This window comes from Elephantulus edwardii, unplaced genomic scaffold, assembly GCF_000299155.1.
Source record: "Elephantulus edwardii isolate Elephantulus edwardi_28Jun2011 unplaced genomic scaffold, EleEdw1.0 scaffold00315, whole genome shotgun sequence".
NCBI lineage: Eukaryota > Metazoa > Chordata > Mammalia > Macroscelidea > Macroscelididae > Elephantulus > Elephantulus edwardii.
In genome coordinates, this window is record NW_006400065.1 from 2,040,037 (window position 1) to 2,055,086 (window position 15,050).

General features: G+C 46.2%; 1 protein-coding gene across 1 annotated transcript in view; it reads right to left on the minus strand.

Moving 5' to 3' along the window:
• Window positions 1-15,050, minus strand: part of LOC102870656 (RNA-binding protein Nova-1-like) — a 43,568-nt gene that overhangs the window by 3,527 nt on the left and 24,991 nt on the right. The window contains exon 3 of the mRNA XM_006901277.1: window positions 8,762-8,928. Coding sequence (XP_006901339.1) covers window positions 8,762-8,928 — 167 coding nt within the window. The remainder of the gene's footprint in view (window positions 1-8,761; window positions 8,929-15,050) is intronic.

The following is a 15,050-nucleotide window of genomic DNA, read 5'->3' on the forward strand; positions in this document are numbered from 1 at the left end:
ACACACACACACACACACACACACACACACAAAGTAATAATTAGAAAAAATAAAGATTCTAGTGCAGAGACACAAAAACCAACATTGAGAAGAGTATTTCTACAAACGGCTTTCTGCTCAGTCCTTCCCACACACCACACCTACAATTGCTTTTCTTCATCCTTAAGGGAGTTATGGTATCTTAGTGGTAAGGAGTTGTGCTACCAACCCAAAGGTACACAGTTCAAATCCACCAGCCATTCTGTGGGAAAAAGATGGGCAATCAACGCCAATGCAATATACTGCCTAAGAGAGTCAGCAATGAGTTGGTTCCAACCTGAAGGTACTTAACAACAACAACAACAACAACAACAACAACAACAACAACAACAACATCATCCTCCTTATACAGACACAGAAATATCTGGGGAATTTGTGGAAGTGGTTCTGGTTGTCACACGATTGGAGGCAGATGTGGGTATTCAGTGGTCAAGGTCATGGATGTGTACATTCCACAACTACAGAATCAGGCCCTTGAAGAAAGGTCCATCAAGAACTGTCCCAAGTCCTGAAGGTCTTATACTGGTCCTGCAGGATCTTCATTTAGTGAAAAACCTGCTTGTAAGTCTCTAAGCCCAGGACTGAACTCCATGATACATGTTGTCATTGTTAGCTGGTGTAGAGTCAGCCCCTATCTTGTGGCCATTCCAAATGCAGTGGGGCAAAACACTGCCCATTTCTGGGCCATTCCCACAGGCAGGTGTGGATTTTTCACTGGCTGATGCTTAGAAGTAGATTGCAGGGACTGTCTTTGTCCAGAAGCTGGGAATCAAACCCAGGTGTTCCACATGGGAAGGGGAGAGTTCCACCACTGCACTGCCACTGTAGCAGGCAGTATGATAAGATACTGTAGACATGGTCTTTGTTTCCAGGAGATAAATGCTAATATGTTTAGCGGTGATGGGTCATGAAGTCTACAACTTATTTGCAAACAAATCCGGTAAAAAGGTCTCAATGTGCGTATATTAAGAGACCAAGCAAATATTAAACAAACTGGGAAAACCTCATTCCTGTTTTGTTGGAACAGGCACACAGCTAACCCTTAACTGGGTTGGTCATCTGTCTCCCACCGAGATACTGTGGATTTGAACCACCTGAGAGGTGCAACCCCCAGTGTGGCAAATTTAAGTGTAGTGTATAGAGAACCCATTGGGCTATTTCAAGACCTTGTCAAAAACATCAATCCTGGTGGACAGAGAAGAGTCAACCCGTGGGATTTCCAAGGCTGTGACCGCTGTATAACAGGTTTTTTCCCAGGAAGTTCTGCTACTAACTGAAAAGTGTAACTTAGAGTGCTTCAAATCCACCAACGGCTCCGTAGGAATAAGATGAGCACTCTCCTGTGTGATTTACAGCCTTGGAAGCCTAATGAAGGGGCAGCTATGAGTCAGTTCTGCCTCCATTGCAGTGAGCGAGAGAACCTTTACAGAAGCAGACAGCCTCATCTTTCTCCCACACAGTGTTTGGTTGAGTTCAAAACACTGACCCGTCAAGCAGCCAAACGCTTAACCTCTGCCTCATGAAAGAAAAAGTTAGAAAACAAGACATATACCTCAACATGTCCTCTCTGGCTTTCTATACTTTGTACCTATTATTTCCTCATTCTCCTTAAAAGGGTGTAAGATTCATGAAAGTAGAGATATTTGCTGGTTTGTTTGCTTCTGAGTTCTCAGCGCCTAGAATAGTGTCTGGCACGCAATAGGTGTGCAGCAAAGGCTGGGTAAATGAATGGGTAGAGGAAAGGGCTAATGCCATATGCACAGGAACAAGTAGGAAGGGGTCTGGGGGGGCACAGGCAGGTGTAACCCACTTGGTGTGGTGGTGATGGTGGGGGTCGGTGTGTACACGCTGCGCATTTGGAGAGGCAGCCTCGGCTCAGGAAGATCTGTTCTGATTTCTCCAGATTTCACTGGGATTTCTGATTTGTAAAATGCAAAGCATCCCAGTTTTCAAATGTTGGCATTCTCTTCAGCATTTCTAAGAACCACTGTGTGGTATAAACAAGCCAATGTGCTAGCCAGGCCATCGGTTTGCAATCTGTGCCTACAAATCCCGGAAAAAGCTGCCTCGGGCTCTGGCATCACCTGATCAGGTTCACATCTTGATGCTATTGCTGATGCCATGCAAGGGCCTTAACCTATTCGGGACTCAGCATTCTCATTTGGAAAATGCAGATAGAGAGAGACCTCTTCCCGAGGGTTACTACAAGGCATCTCCGAGAGCATGCAAGCACAAGTGATATCCAAGCATGGCCACAATTAGCCAAAATGAGGCGAGCTGCCCACCACTGCCAGTTGGCAGTGGCAACATCTGGTTGCCTTTCCCCCATCAAGTTTTTCCTTGGCTGCAGTGGGCATGATTGAATGAATTCAGTCTTTCAATCACTTCTGGATAACAAAGCATGAGGTGCTATGGGAATACGAAATTCAATGTGTCCAATAAATAGTTACTGTCATGGATAGTTACTATCATGGTCTGCCAAGAAAACAAACAGATTCATCTTGGAGAGGGTTAAACCAGGCTGCTCCTTGGAGGCAAGGATTCTGGGGCTTCGTCTGACATACTTTGGACATGTTGCAAGGAGAGACAGGTCCTTGGAGAGGGACATCATGCTGGGGAGAGTAGAGGGACAGCGCAAGAGGGGAAGACCCTCTATGAGGTTGATTGATTCAGTGACTGGGGTAATGGGGATGGGAGTGTCAGAGGCAGTGCGATTGGCACAGGACAGAGCAGAGTTTAGGGCTGTTGTACATAGGGTCACTATGAGTCACAAGCGACTCGACAGCACGTAACAACAACTTCATGGGCAGACCTGCTTTTAATCCCCACATCTATGATAGAGATGTTTGGGGAAAGGGTTTGGCAGTTCCTCAGAAAGTAAAATGTAGAGTTACCATGTTGTTGTTACTGTCTGCTTTTGAGGTGGTTCCAATGCCTACTAACTCTATTCACTCCCTCCTTTTGCTGCTGTGTCGGAAACCAACTCATAGCGGGTCCTCCATTGAGTTTCTGAGGCCGCAAATTACATGAGGGGTGGGGAGAGGCAATCCTGCAGACTACACAGGAAGAGACTGTTTATCTCTCTTCCTCAGGGCCACTGGTGGATCTGAACTGCTGGAGAAGTGTGGCTTTGAGTTTGCAGCACCCCACCACCACCAAGGCTCCCATGTGCGACAAAGTACAGCTATACCATAGAGTTACTACGATTGTTGTGAGGTGCTGTCAGACTGATGACAACTCACTTTATCCTGCCCTGTCCTGAAACACCACAATCTTCATTACACTCAAGCGCAGTGTAATAGTCACTGTATCAATCTACCTTGTTGAGGGTCCTCTCTTTCATTGACCCCGTACCTTTCCCAAGCTCATGCTTTTTTCTAAGGACTGACCCTTCCTGATATGTCCAAATTAAGTGAGATGACATATATTACCCCACAATTTCACTCTTAGGCATATATTTGAAAGAAACGAAAACATAGAGCCATACTGAAAATATGTATGTGGATATACATATAGCAGCATTATTCATAACAGATGCAAAGTGAAACAACCCAAATGTCCAACAACTAATGAATGGGTAATCATATGGTGGTCTATCCAAACAATGGAATATTATCTGGCAATAGAAATGATGAATACATACTATAATATGGAGGGATCTTGAGAACCTGGTGCTAAATAAAGGAGAGGAACCAGATACACACACAAAATTGCAATCACATATCATATGATCCCACTTATGAGAAGCACTTAGAATCAGAGAGCTGAACAAAGGATGACAGAAGAAGAATCAAAGCCTTCGAGTTGTGGTGCTGGAGAAGAGTCCTGAACATACCACGGACCACCAGGAGAACAAATAGGTCTGTCTTGGAGAGAGTGAAACCAAGTTTCTCCTCAAAGGCAAGGATTTTGAAGCCCCATCTCACATATATAGGGCATGTGACCAGGAGGAACTAGTCCTTGGAGAAGGACATCATGCTTGGAAAGGTGGAGGGACAGCGGAGGAGAGGAAGACCCCCAGATGAGATGGCTTGACCAGGTAACTGGGGCAATGGGATTAGGAGTGTCGGAGTCAGTGAGATGGGCTCAGGATTGGGCAGCATTCAGAGCGATTGTGCATATGGTCACTAAGAGTCATACGCGACATGATGGCACATAACAAGAACTACAATAGAAGTTAAGAGGAGAACAGGGGTTGCCAGGGCTGATGGGACAGGGGGAGATTGAGAAGTGGCTGCTAATGGGTATAGATTTTCTTTGTGGGATGATAAAAATGTTCTAGAATTAGACATGGTGATGAACATACTGGGAAAACAGAACACAACCAAACCCCCATAAATCCACTTTAAAATGATGACCTTTATAATATGTGAATTATATTTTTATAAAGCCTGTTCTTTTTTAAATTACCAGAAAATATAGAACAGCCTGACAAATGAAGGAGATAGAGAAAAAACAACAAACCAGCTCAAAACAAAAACAAAACCACCTACTGCTGCTGAGTTCATTCCAACCCATAGGGACTCCAAAGGCTAGAGCAGAACTGCCTGTCAGCTTTCTGAAACTGTAATCTCTACTCATTGCTGTTGAGTTGGAAATGACCCTCCAGTGGGTTTTCAAAGGTGTTAAACCACACAGGAGAAGACAGTCCATCCTTCTCTCTTGGAGCATCTGGTGGATTCAAACCACTTGGTTTTGAGTTGACAGTGTAACTGCTTAACCACTAGGCCACCAGAGCTCCCCTTACAGAAGCATGATGCCATATTTTTCCCCCTCAGCGTGGCTGATGGGTTTGAACCACTGACCTCTTGGTTTAGTAGATCAACACTTAACCCACCGTGCCACCATGGCTGCAAGAGGATGGAAAATCATGTCCAAAAGCCCATTTACAAGAGAGAGAGAGTTAGCATGTGATGTGGTTGTTCCAGAGCAGTGAGCGAGGATGGACTGTCCCAGAAACGGTTAGGGGGCATCTGGTTAATCAGGTGGGGAAAACATTTGAAAAGCAAGGTTGTATGCCTAGAATCCTGGAGTCACACAGTTATAGAATCATAGCAATTTTAGAACCAGAAAGGCCTCAGAGACTGTATGTGTCAATGATTTGCAAATCCCAGGAGACTGTCAAATAACAACAGAGGTACTAACAGTGGCAGTAACAATGTCTGCACAATCCTTATTTCCCAGATACTTTTCTAAAGTATTATCCTATATAGTACAGAGCTGATGGCCTAGTGGATAAAGAACTGTGTTGCTCACAAAGAGGTTTGACTGCACCAGCAGCTCTCTGGGAGAAAGCTGAGCACTCTCCTCCTGTGTGATTGACAGCCTCAGAAATGTAATGGAGGATCAGCTATGAGTAGGTTCTTACTTGACGACAATGAGGAATCATATAGTGAAGAGGCCTGGTGGTGTAGTGTGCTAAATGTTGGGATGCTAGGCAGAATGTTGGCGGCTGGAAGGCACCAACCACTTTGCAAGGGAAAGATGAGGTAGTGTCCTCCTGCAAAGATTTAGAGTCTCAGAAACCTGATAGAGCGCCACCATGAGTCAGAATTGACGGGATGGTGGTAAGTTTGGTTTTTGGTTTTATCACAGAGTCATTTATTTCATTGTCACAACACTTCTGTAAGGCAGACACCATTGTCACATTTTCTAAGCTGGACAATGGAAGTACAGATATATTAAATTATGTGCTTAAGGCTACACAAGGAGCCATTTGCTTCAGGACTGAGATTCTGCTCTTAAAATAGAGCATATGCTGATTCCCAGACTTTATCTCTAGACATTCTGATTCGGCATCTCTGGGCTGAGACCCAGGAATCTGCATTTTAAGCCACTGAGATGATTCAGATGCCATCAAGAGCTGAGAACCACTACTCTATCCCAGGTGGGATACAGGTAGCAAACAACTGACCCTCTGGCCACAGCTGGCCCACAGCCATGCTTTCTTTGGTCCACATGCTGTTGTTATGTTCTATCTAATCAAGACAAACTTACACCTGACCCTCCAGCAGTTTTTCCATAGGCTGTTTAATTGCAAGGGAGGACAGTGCCCATTTTTCTCCTACACAGCGTCTGGTGGATTCTAATCTTATGCCTTTGGGTTGGCAGTGCAACTCTTTACTAATAAGCCACCAGAGCTAACACTATGTATGGTCCACATAGTATTTTTGACTCTGATCCAAGAATTTAAAGTCAGTTGAGCTAAAAAAAAATAATTCTGGTTTATTTGGAGAGAATCTGGAAGATGTGGACACCATGTCTACTTTTCCAAATGGCAAGATTTGCTTGGTGCTGCATGGTAGCTGATGCCTTTTAGGGAGAGTGAATGCTTTTCAGAGGGCCTCGGTCCTCCACCCTTTATGTTCCTCTCCTGGATATTTCAGGCATTCACACTTTGTACAGAAAGGGAAACTGAGGCACACAGAAGGTTAAGGTGTCCTGAATGACAGTGAATCCAAACCATGAAATGGAGTAGAACTATCTCTTGATTCCCAAATCCGACAGTAATAATAACAACAGCTAACTTTTTTCTTTCCTCTTTTTTTAGGGGAGGGAATTTTCTATGCACTGGACACATCCGCTTAAGTGTTATCAAAGCACCAGCAAAAAACTAAGGTTTGACACAGTGGCTAGCTTATGGATTTAAACATAGTAGAGGTTGTGAGGATAACACAGGATCAGATGGGATTTCACTTGAATGTACACAAGGTCGCTATGAATCAAAGCCAACTCAATGGCACCTAACAACAGCAACAGCCTTTAAGCAGGTATCACGTGACTCTCATTTAAGAAATGAGAAAATTGAAGGAATGAGGAATCAGGTCAATTAAGGTCACACAGAGGACTCAGTTCATCCTTTGACTCCACAACTTTAGTCTTTGATCATTATCTTCCTCATTTTTTGCACTCTCAAGATAAAAAGAAACACATAATACAAATAAATTAACAGTTGTAAAATGAATTCCTATTAGATAGACTAGAACTGCCTCATAGAATTTTCCAGACTATTTTATGGAGACCAGACTGTCTCATCTTTCTTCCTTAGAGTGGTTGCTGGGCTCAACCCACAGCCTCCTCAGGGTGAAAAAAAAAAGCAGGGGACGAATCCTGTTTTTATGACTTTTTCCGCTCAAATATCTCAAGAGTTTCTGTGGATTAAGGGTAGTGGTGGGAGGCTCAGGCACAGATGGTGCTGACCTCATTTTCCCTGCAACATCCACAAACTCCTGATGCACCTCGAGCCCTTTGTGACCACGATCAAGGTGGAGGGGGAAAAGGCATGCTCTGTCCCTCCTGCAAATAGTAAGCTGATAGGCAAGTTTTCAGCAGAAGGGCGGAGGGGAGCGAGGAGCTGAACCATTTCAGCACCAAGGACAGCAGCTTCGCTCCCTGCCCGAAACCTTCCTTTTTTTTGGAGCACTCCTCCGGGGCTCTGGGCTCACGGGTTTGCCAAGAGCTTAGGGAAACTCAAACTCATAGTCTACTACACTTCCAGACAAAGCAGAATTCTTGAATTCCAGATCGCTTTTTAACGAAATCTAGACCATCTCTCCTGCCTTTCTTTGCCTCTGAGCTGATATTAAGAAACCCTTGCAAACGGCCTGCCCACCAGCCTGGGCCTCCTCCCCCTTCGCGCATGGGTATGGAAGCGAGAAGGGGAGCAAAAATCGGAGCGAGCGCAGCCTGCTTCTGCCAATGCCTCCGCCTATATCTTCCACGCGGTCAGGATAGCGTTGCCAGGGGCCTTGCTGTGAGCCCACCTGCCCTGAGCGCACAGTCGTCATGGCAACCAGAGAGGCCTGGAAAGCGATTGGCCCGCTCCCAGCCACACCCCTACACCACCGCTTCCTGGTAACTGAGGCAACAGTTGCCCTCCCCCAACCGAGAGAGGGTTATGTAGGAGCAGAGGATCCACCCCCAACCCACGAATGGCCCTTTCTCCAAAATAGTGACTAGTCTTGATACAGTAGTTAATTTATAGGAGAGAGGTGGGAGTATGGCCGCCTATTTCTAAACTCTTCGGGATGTGGCTGAGCTGTCAGGGAAGTCACTTCCGGTGGCTGCAGGAAGTGGGAGGCAGGTTGCTCAGAAAGACAATGGGACGAAGTGGAAGGAAGAAGAGGAGGGGGGGAATCCCAGGAAGGAGGGACAAAGGGAGACTCCAGGTCAAGTTTTTACAGGTTTTCACTCATTCCCTGAATCCGGCTAATTCCCTGAATCCGGCTAATTTTAAGAGCCCTAGAGGGGTTTTTTTTTCTACTAAGGATGCCTTGTTAATAATAAACTATGTTGCAATCCCAAAAGCACAGTTCGAATCCAGATGGGCAGTCTCCTCCTCTGTGATTAACTGTCTCTGAAAACCTGCTGGAGGGTCAGCTATGAGTCAGTTCTGACTTGACAGCACATGGCAGCAACAACAACAATGTTCTTTTTTTTTTTTTTTGACTGGTAACAACTTTATGAGTCCAAGGGAAAGCAGAATCAAATTGCCCCATCTTTCTCTCACAAAGCTACTGGTGAGTTTGAGGCGCTGATCTTTTTCAGTTAGCATTCAGTCCCTAGTCACTGCACCACTAGGCCTCTTAATAATACCAACATATTGATCAGCTTTTTACAGACTCTACCCCACTGAACTCCCATTGTAATCCAGTGATGGGAGCAGCGTTATCTCCTCCCAAACATCCCTAGCTTTACAGCAATCCGATTTGGCCCAGCTGACCTGCTTGGCTCTGTCGGGGTTCATTGTGGTTTGGGGTTGAAGGATGTTGACCACTTCAGGCTTGGTCATCGCTTGTGGGATTTCTCGGACCTTCTCGGCGATAAAGCTGTGCACAGCATTCAAGGCCTCTGCTGTGCCTTGTACCAGGCACACCCGCTCTGTGGTTCCTGTGGAGCCAGAATGAGAGAGGGCAGACACATCAGATGGGGAGGGTGACATTCCTGAGAGACAAGTCGCAAAGAATTGCCTATCCAGTCAACCTCGGCTCATGGCAACCGATGTGTCAGAATAGAACCGTATGGCATACAATTTTTGATGGCTGATTTTTTTTTCTAGTTGTTGATTGCCAGGTGTTTCTTCTGAGACAAGCCCCACTTAATGGAGGAGGATAACTGAGGCCCAGAGGGTGGGCCTGACTGGCTTGAGTCCACACAGAGAGCCCTAGGCAAGCCGGCATGGGCTTCTAAGGCCATAATGGGCAGCTGGGAGAATGAGTGGAATCCCTGTTTTATAATCTGCACTTCATCTCCCTCCCCTGAAACAGCTCCAGTGGATGGAAGAATGATGCTTAAGTGCTCTGCGATGCCCGAAGCAGCCCTGGGCAGGGGGAGACTGGGCTCAGCTGCTTCTTACCAGTCCTCGCTGGCTCCCAGTTGCTTTGGCAACCATTCACTTACTGTCCCCCCCTCCACCCCTTCTAGGAGCAGAGAGCTCAGGCCTGCAACGGTTGCCACAGTAACTGGAACCCCCTAATCGGTGTGGCTGGCCGGGTCCTCAGCCCACCCCCAGGGGGATGAGGGACGAGGCCCCGTTGCCATGGCAATCCCTGAAAGCCTGCAGCGAAGGCCTCTGGGCTTTTGGAGAGGATGGGGAAGGGCTGGGGGATGGAGGAGGTGGAAGAGAGGCCTGAGCGGCTGCCCAGACCCACCAGATGGAAGGCTGAGGGTGGGGGAGGGCAGGGGTGTGGAAAGGGGAGAGCAGGGTGGGTCAAAGGCAGTGCGTATGGGGCAGGGACACTGGGGACAGAAGGGTGAGGCCGAGGCCTTGGCTGGAGGACAGTCTCCAGATATTGGCTTGGCTTCTGGCCTGACCTGGGCATCTTCCTTTTTTCCTTTTGTATGTGTGTGTGTGTATGTTGTGCGTGTGTAAAAGAGAGAAGCTAACTCTAGGTGATGCTGTGATGTCTGTGAATGGGAGAGAGAATGTGAGTGACATTGTCACTAGTGTGTGGAGAGCACATGTGTGTAAGGGTGTGTGGACACACAGACACATACGCACTGTGTACACTTGGGTGGGACGGACAAATCTTTCTTTAGTTGTGTTTGTGTGTAGAGAAGAAAAAGCAGAGAGGCTGAGCTATAAACAAATGGTTGACACAGAAAGTCAAAAAGATGTTTCTGGGTGCCTCTGTGTGTGGAAAAAGACCTTGGATGTCACCATGAGGATCCGAGTCATGCAGGCTGTTTATGAGACAAAACTGAATCTGAGAGAAAGAAACAAAGGCTTTCACCAAGCAGTGCTGAGGCTGGGAGGTGAATGGATGGAGGTGTTTGCGTATGTGCGTGTGCGTGTGTGTGTGTGCGTGTGCGTGTGTGTGTGTGCACACGCACGCGTGTAAGTGAAAAACAGGGACAGTCGCTCCCCTCCAGGTGTTCATAAAATGATTCAGATGACTGATTTATGGTGTGTGTGAAGCTGTGCGTTCATGTGTGTACAGGAGACAGACAGGCAAGGGTCTAGGACAGAAGAGGGTGTGTGCATGTGTGAGAGAGACAGAAATACAAATAGGACAGGGGGGTGTCTATTTTGAGTGTGAATATGTGTGTATCTGTGTGTGTGACAGAGTGTGAGACAGAGTGGGCAGAGCAGGAGTGTGTGTGAGAAAGATGCGTGTGTGTGTATATATCTGTGTGTATATATCTCTATCTCTATCTATCTAGAGAGAGAGAAGGAGCAGGGGAGAAAGAGGAGAATAACACAAGTAGAGACAGAAAGAAGGGAGCGCTGGTGGTGCATCACCTTGCAGGATGCTCTGTTAATCCAAAAGTCACACTTCTGGTTGTGACTGAGGGAGAAGAAAGATGGGCAGTCTCTTATCATGATTCACAGCCTCAGAAACCTCATGGGAAAGACTTCTCATCTTTCTTCCATGGAGCAGCTGATGGATTCAAACCGCCTGCTTTTGGGTTGGCAGTGTAACTCTTTATCCACTAGGCTGCCAGAGCTGCCTGCAGATGTGTGTGTTTATATATATATGTATGTATATCTATCTGTATGTGTGTGTATATATATGTGTATATATATATATATATATATATATATATATATATATATATATATATACACACACACACACATACATATATACATACATATCTCTATCTCTATCTATCTATACACACATTTGTTTGGATGCAAGAGTGGCATCCAATTCCTAAACAACATGCCTTTGGAAACTCCATAATTTTTTTTTAAGATTTTTTCTGTGTACTGTCAAGTTGGATCTGACTGGCACAGGAGGAGATTGTCCCTCCTTCTCCAGCAGAGCATTGGGTGGATTCGAGCTGCTCACCTCTGGGAATGCAGGGCAGCTTCTTGCCACTAGGCCACCAGAGCTCGCCGAAACTCTATGAACTTTGAGAAATGATAGTTATAGGAAGGCTTCAGGTCTTTTGTTCACAGGGTCGCTATGAGTCATGCTCAACTCGACAACAATCAACAACAACATATACATTTACGTATATAATTATGTGTGTGTGTGTGTATACACACTCACATATATGAGCATACTCTTCTCATGCAATTTACTGGCTTTGAAATCCTGCTAACGGGGTTAGTATGAGTCATTTCTGACTCAAAGGCACATAAAAGTATCTATCTATCTATCTATCTATTTATCTATCTATCTATCCATCTATCAATCATCTATTATCTATCATCTATCAACTATCTATCCATCTATCAATCATCTATTATCTATCATCTATCTATCTATCATCTATGTATCTATCTATCATCTATCTATGTATCTATCATCTATCTGTCTGCTATCTATCTATCTATCTATCTATCTATCTATCTATCATCTATCTGTCTATCATCTGTCCGTCTGCCTACCTGTTGTGGTGTACAGTTGAGTCTGAACTGATCAATAGATCGATAGCTGACCTGACAGCAGTATATCACATAAGAGGAGATGGCCCATCTTTCTCCTGCAGCCTCTGTGGTAGATTTGAACCATGTACCTTTTCATTGGCAGCACAATTCCTTACCACTAAACTACGAGAGAAAGAAAGAGTGTCATACGGAGAACTAGGACAAGTATGTGTACTGTGAGTGTGAGTATGTGTTTATCTCTGTATATGAGAGTAGATGGCTAAGACTGGAGTGTGAGTGTAAGAATGTGTGTGTGTGTGTGTGTGTGTGAGAGAGAGAGAGAGAGATGGTTATATAGAGGAGACATACACACAGGAGTATGTGTGCTGTGCATGTGAGAGGATGTAGAGGATGTCAGAGGAGGGTGTATATGGTAAAGAGAGAGACAGACTCAGGGTCAGTATGAAGGGCTGGAAGTGCTTGTGTTTGTGTGTCTGTATATGTATAAACCGAGACAATCCTCTACCATGACAACTACATGGGAGAACGTGGGTAAGCCTGCGCCAGTTTTGTGGGGCTGTCTCTTTGAGAGGGACCCAATTAGCTCCATGGGTCTGTGAGCCAGCCGCCTGTGCCTTCTGAGTATCTGGGACACTTGGGGGTGAATGTCCAGCCTCCCTAAAGCATCCCATATGGCACGCTGCTGCTACAACTTCAGCCCCTCGCCTGGCAAGCCAGCCTCGCCATGTGTCTGGGTGTCACTCTCTGTGGGTCACTTGCACAGCTGACATCACCATCTCCCTCCTATGGGCCACTGTCCCTCCCTCTTGTATCCCTCTGCCCCCAAACAATGGCTTGGCCCGAGAGCCAAGGGTGAGTCAGCATGCAGGCTGCTCTGTCTGGGGTGTAAATAGGAAAGGGTGTGGGGCTGGGAGGGAACTGGGGGTGGGGAGGGAGGGGGAAGCCCCAGGGAGTGCCTCCCTAAGTGACCAGGTTCCTGGTCTCTCAGCCCAGGAAGTCTTATGATGACCACCCCCTCTCTGTCCTCTTCATCTGGGGGCCACAGGGGCTTCAGGGAGGCTCTCCTTAAACCTTTAAAAGTATGTCTGATAATAACAGCTGGCACTTATATAATTCCATATGCCAGGCACACTTCTAAGTACTCGTTGTTGTTGTAGTTACGTGCCGTCAAGTCAATTGTGACTTATTGCAACCCTATGCACAACAGCTCTGAATCCTGCTCTATCTTGAACCAATTTCATTGTCTCTGACACATCTACTCCCATTACCCCAGTCACTGAGTAAATCCATCTAATCCAGGGTCTTCCTCTCCTGAACCGTCCCCTCCACCCTCCCAAGCACGATGGCCATCTTCACGGGGTGGTCCTTCCTGCCAACAAGTACTTAGCGTTTATTAATTCATGAAGTTGGGAATATTATTATCCCTGATTTACTGCTAAGGCCACCGAGGCAGAGAGGGTGGAGGATTTGTTACAAGTTGCTTCAGCTGGTGATGAAAGAGCAGGGTTTTTAAGCCCAGGTGACTGACTTCAGAGCCTATTATTGTTATGTGTCACTGAGTCAGAACCGACTCATAGATGACCCTCCAGTGGATTTTCAGAGGCTTTAAATCACATGGGAGGAGACTGCCCTTTCTATCTCTAGTGGAACAGCTGCTGGCTTAGAACTGCATGTCTTTGGGTTGGCAGTGGAACTCCTTACCACAAAGCCACCAGTTAGTTTCAGTGAATTCTGATTCGTGGTGACCTCATGTGCCACAGTGGCACTGTAGACATTTCTTGGCTGTACACTTTATGGAAGCAAATTGCCAGGCCTCTCTTCCGCCGTTCCATGAGATGGGATGGGCCCAAATCCCCATGGTTAGAATGTCAGCTGAGCACAAAGGACCCTGTGCAAAATTATATGGTGTGTGGAGTGATTAGCTCTGTGTGTGCGTGCATGTGTGTGTGAGCGTGTGTGTACGTAAGGTGAGGTATATAGTGATTATATGATTCTGGTGGTTCGTGGGTAAGGAGTTGTACTGCCAACCCTATGACAGGTGTTTTCACCACATCAGAGACGCAGAGGGCAAAAGATGGGGCATTCTACACCCACATGATTTACTCTGAAAACCCACCAGAGGATCAGCTATGAGTTGATTCTCATTCAATAGCAAAGAGTTGGTCCCCCCTCCCATATGATGATAGCTGGGGGTTTTTTTAATATTCAAATACTAAAAACTGAGTACATGTCAAGATAATTAAGTCATCAATTAAGATTTTGTTGGGCACTCTGGTGGCCTCGTCTGTGGGGAGCTGTGGGAGCTGTGCCTCTGGTGGTTTGAACCCACCAATCGCTCCAAGGAGTGAAATGATCAGTCTCCTCCCATGCGATTCGCACCCTTGGGAACTCGGTGAAGGGTCAGCTATGCGTTGGTCCCAACTTGACAGCAATGAGTTTGAGGGAGTTAAAACTTTGCATGTTGGTTGAGTTGTAACCTGTTACTTCCTTAATAAACTCCTCAACTGTGAGGGAATAAAAAGATTTTGTACTTCACTATAAGCATGTCATAAACTAATACTTATGATTTTTATTTAAAGTGTATGTTTGTGCTTTTTCTTCTGGGAGTGGGTTCTGTAGCTTCAGACAGATGCTCTAAATCAGAAGCTGTTTTGAGGAACCACCAGGGTGAGGTGAGGTCCCTGGATGGTGTAAATGGTTTGCACTCGACACCACTTAGATGGTTGGCACTTCAAACTCACCCAGTGGTGCCCCAGGAGAAAGGCCTGGTAATCTGCTTCCAGAGACTACAGCCAAGAAAAGCCTACAGCACTCGGTTTCACTCTGTAATTTATGGAGTCAGAACTGACCCTCATAGCAATGGGTACTGACTCTCTGAGGGGGGTGGGGGCTGCACACAGGAGCCCGTGTGGCCTTGGGCAGGTGTCTGCCTCTTTTTGAGTCTCTGTGGACAACGTGATAAAACTGTATCTGGGGTCTTGAGGATGATGTCTCGGGGAAGGGGGACCCTCTGTGTGTGCTGCTGCGGGACCCCAGCCCCGTGCTTTAGGCTATGTGCTAGGTAGGATTTTGTTTAAGGCAGTAGGATGAATATAAATGCTCTTTGTATGTGTGCATGTACTTGTGGGGGGTGCGCGCGCACGTGTGTGTGTGTGTGTGTGTGTGTGTGTGT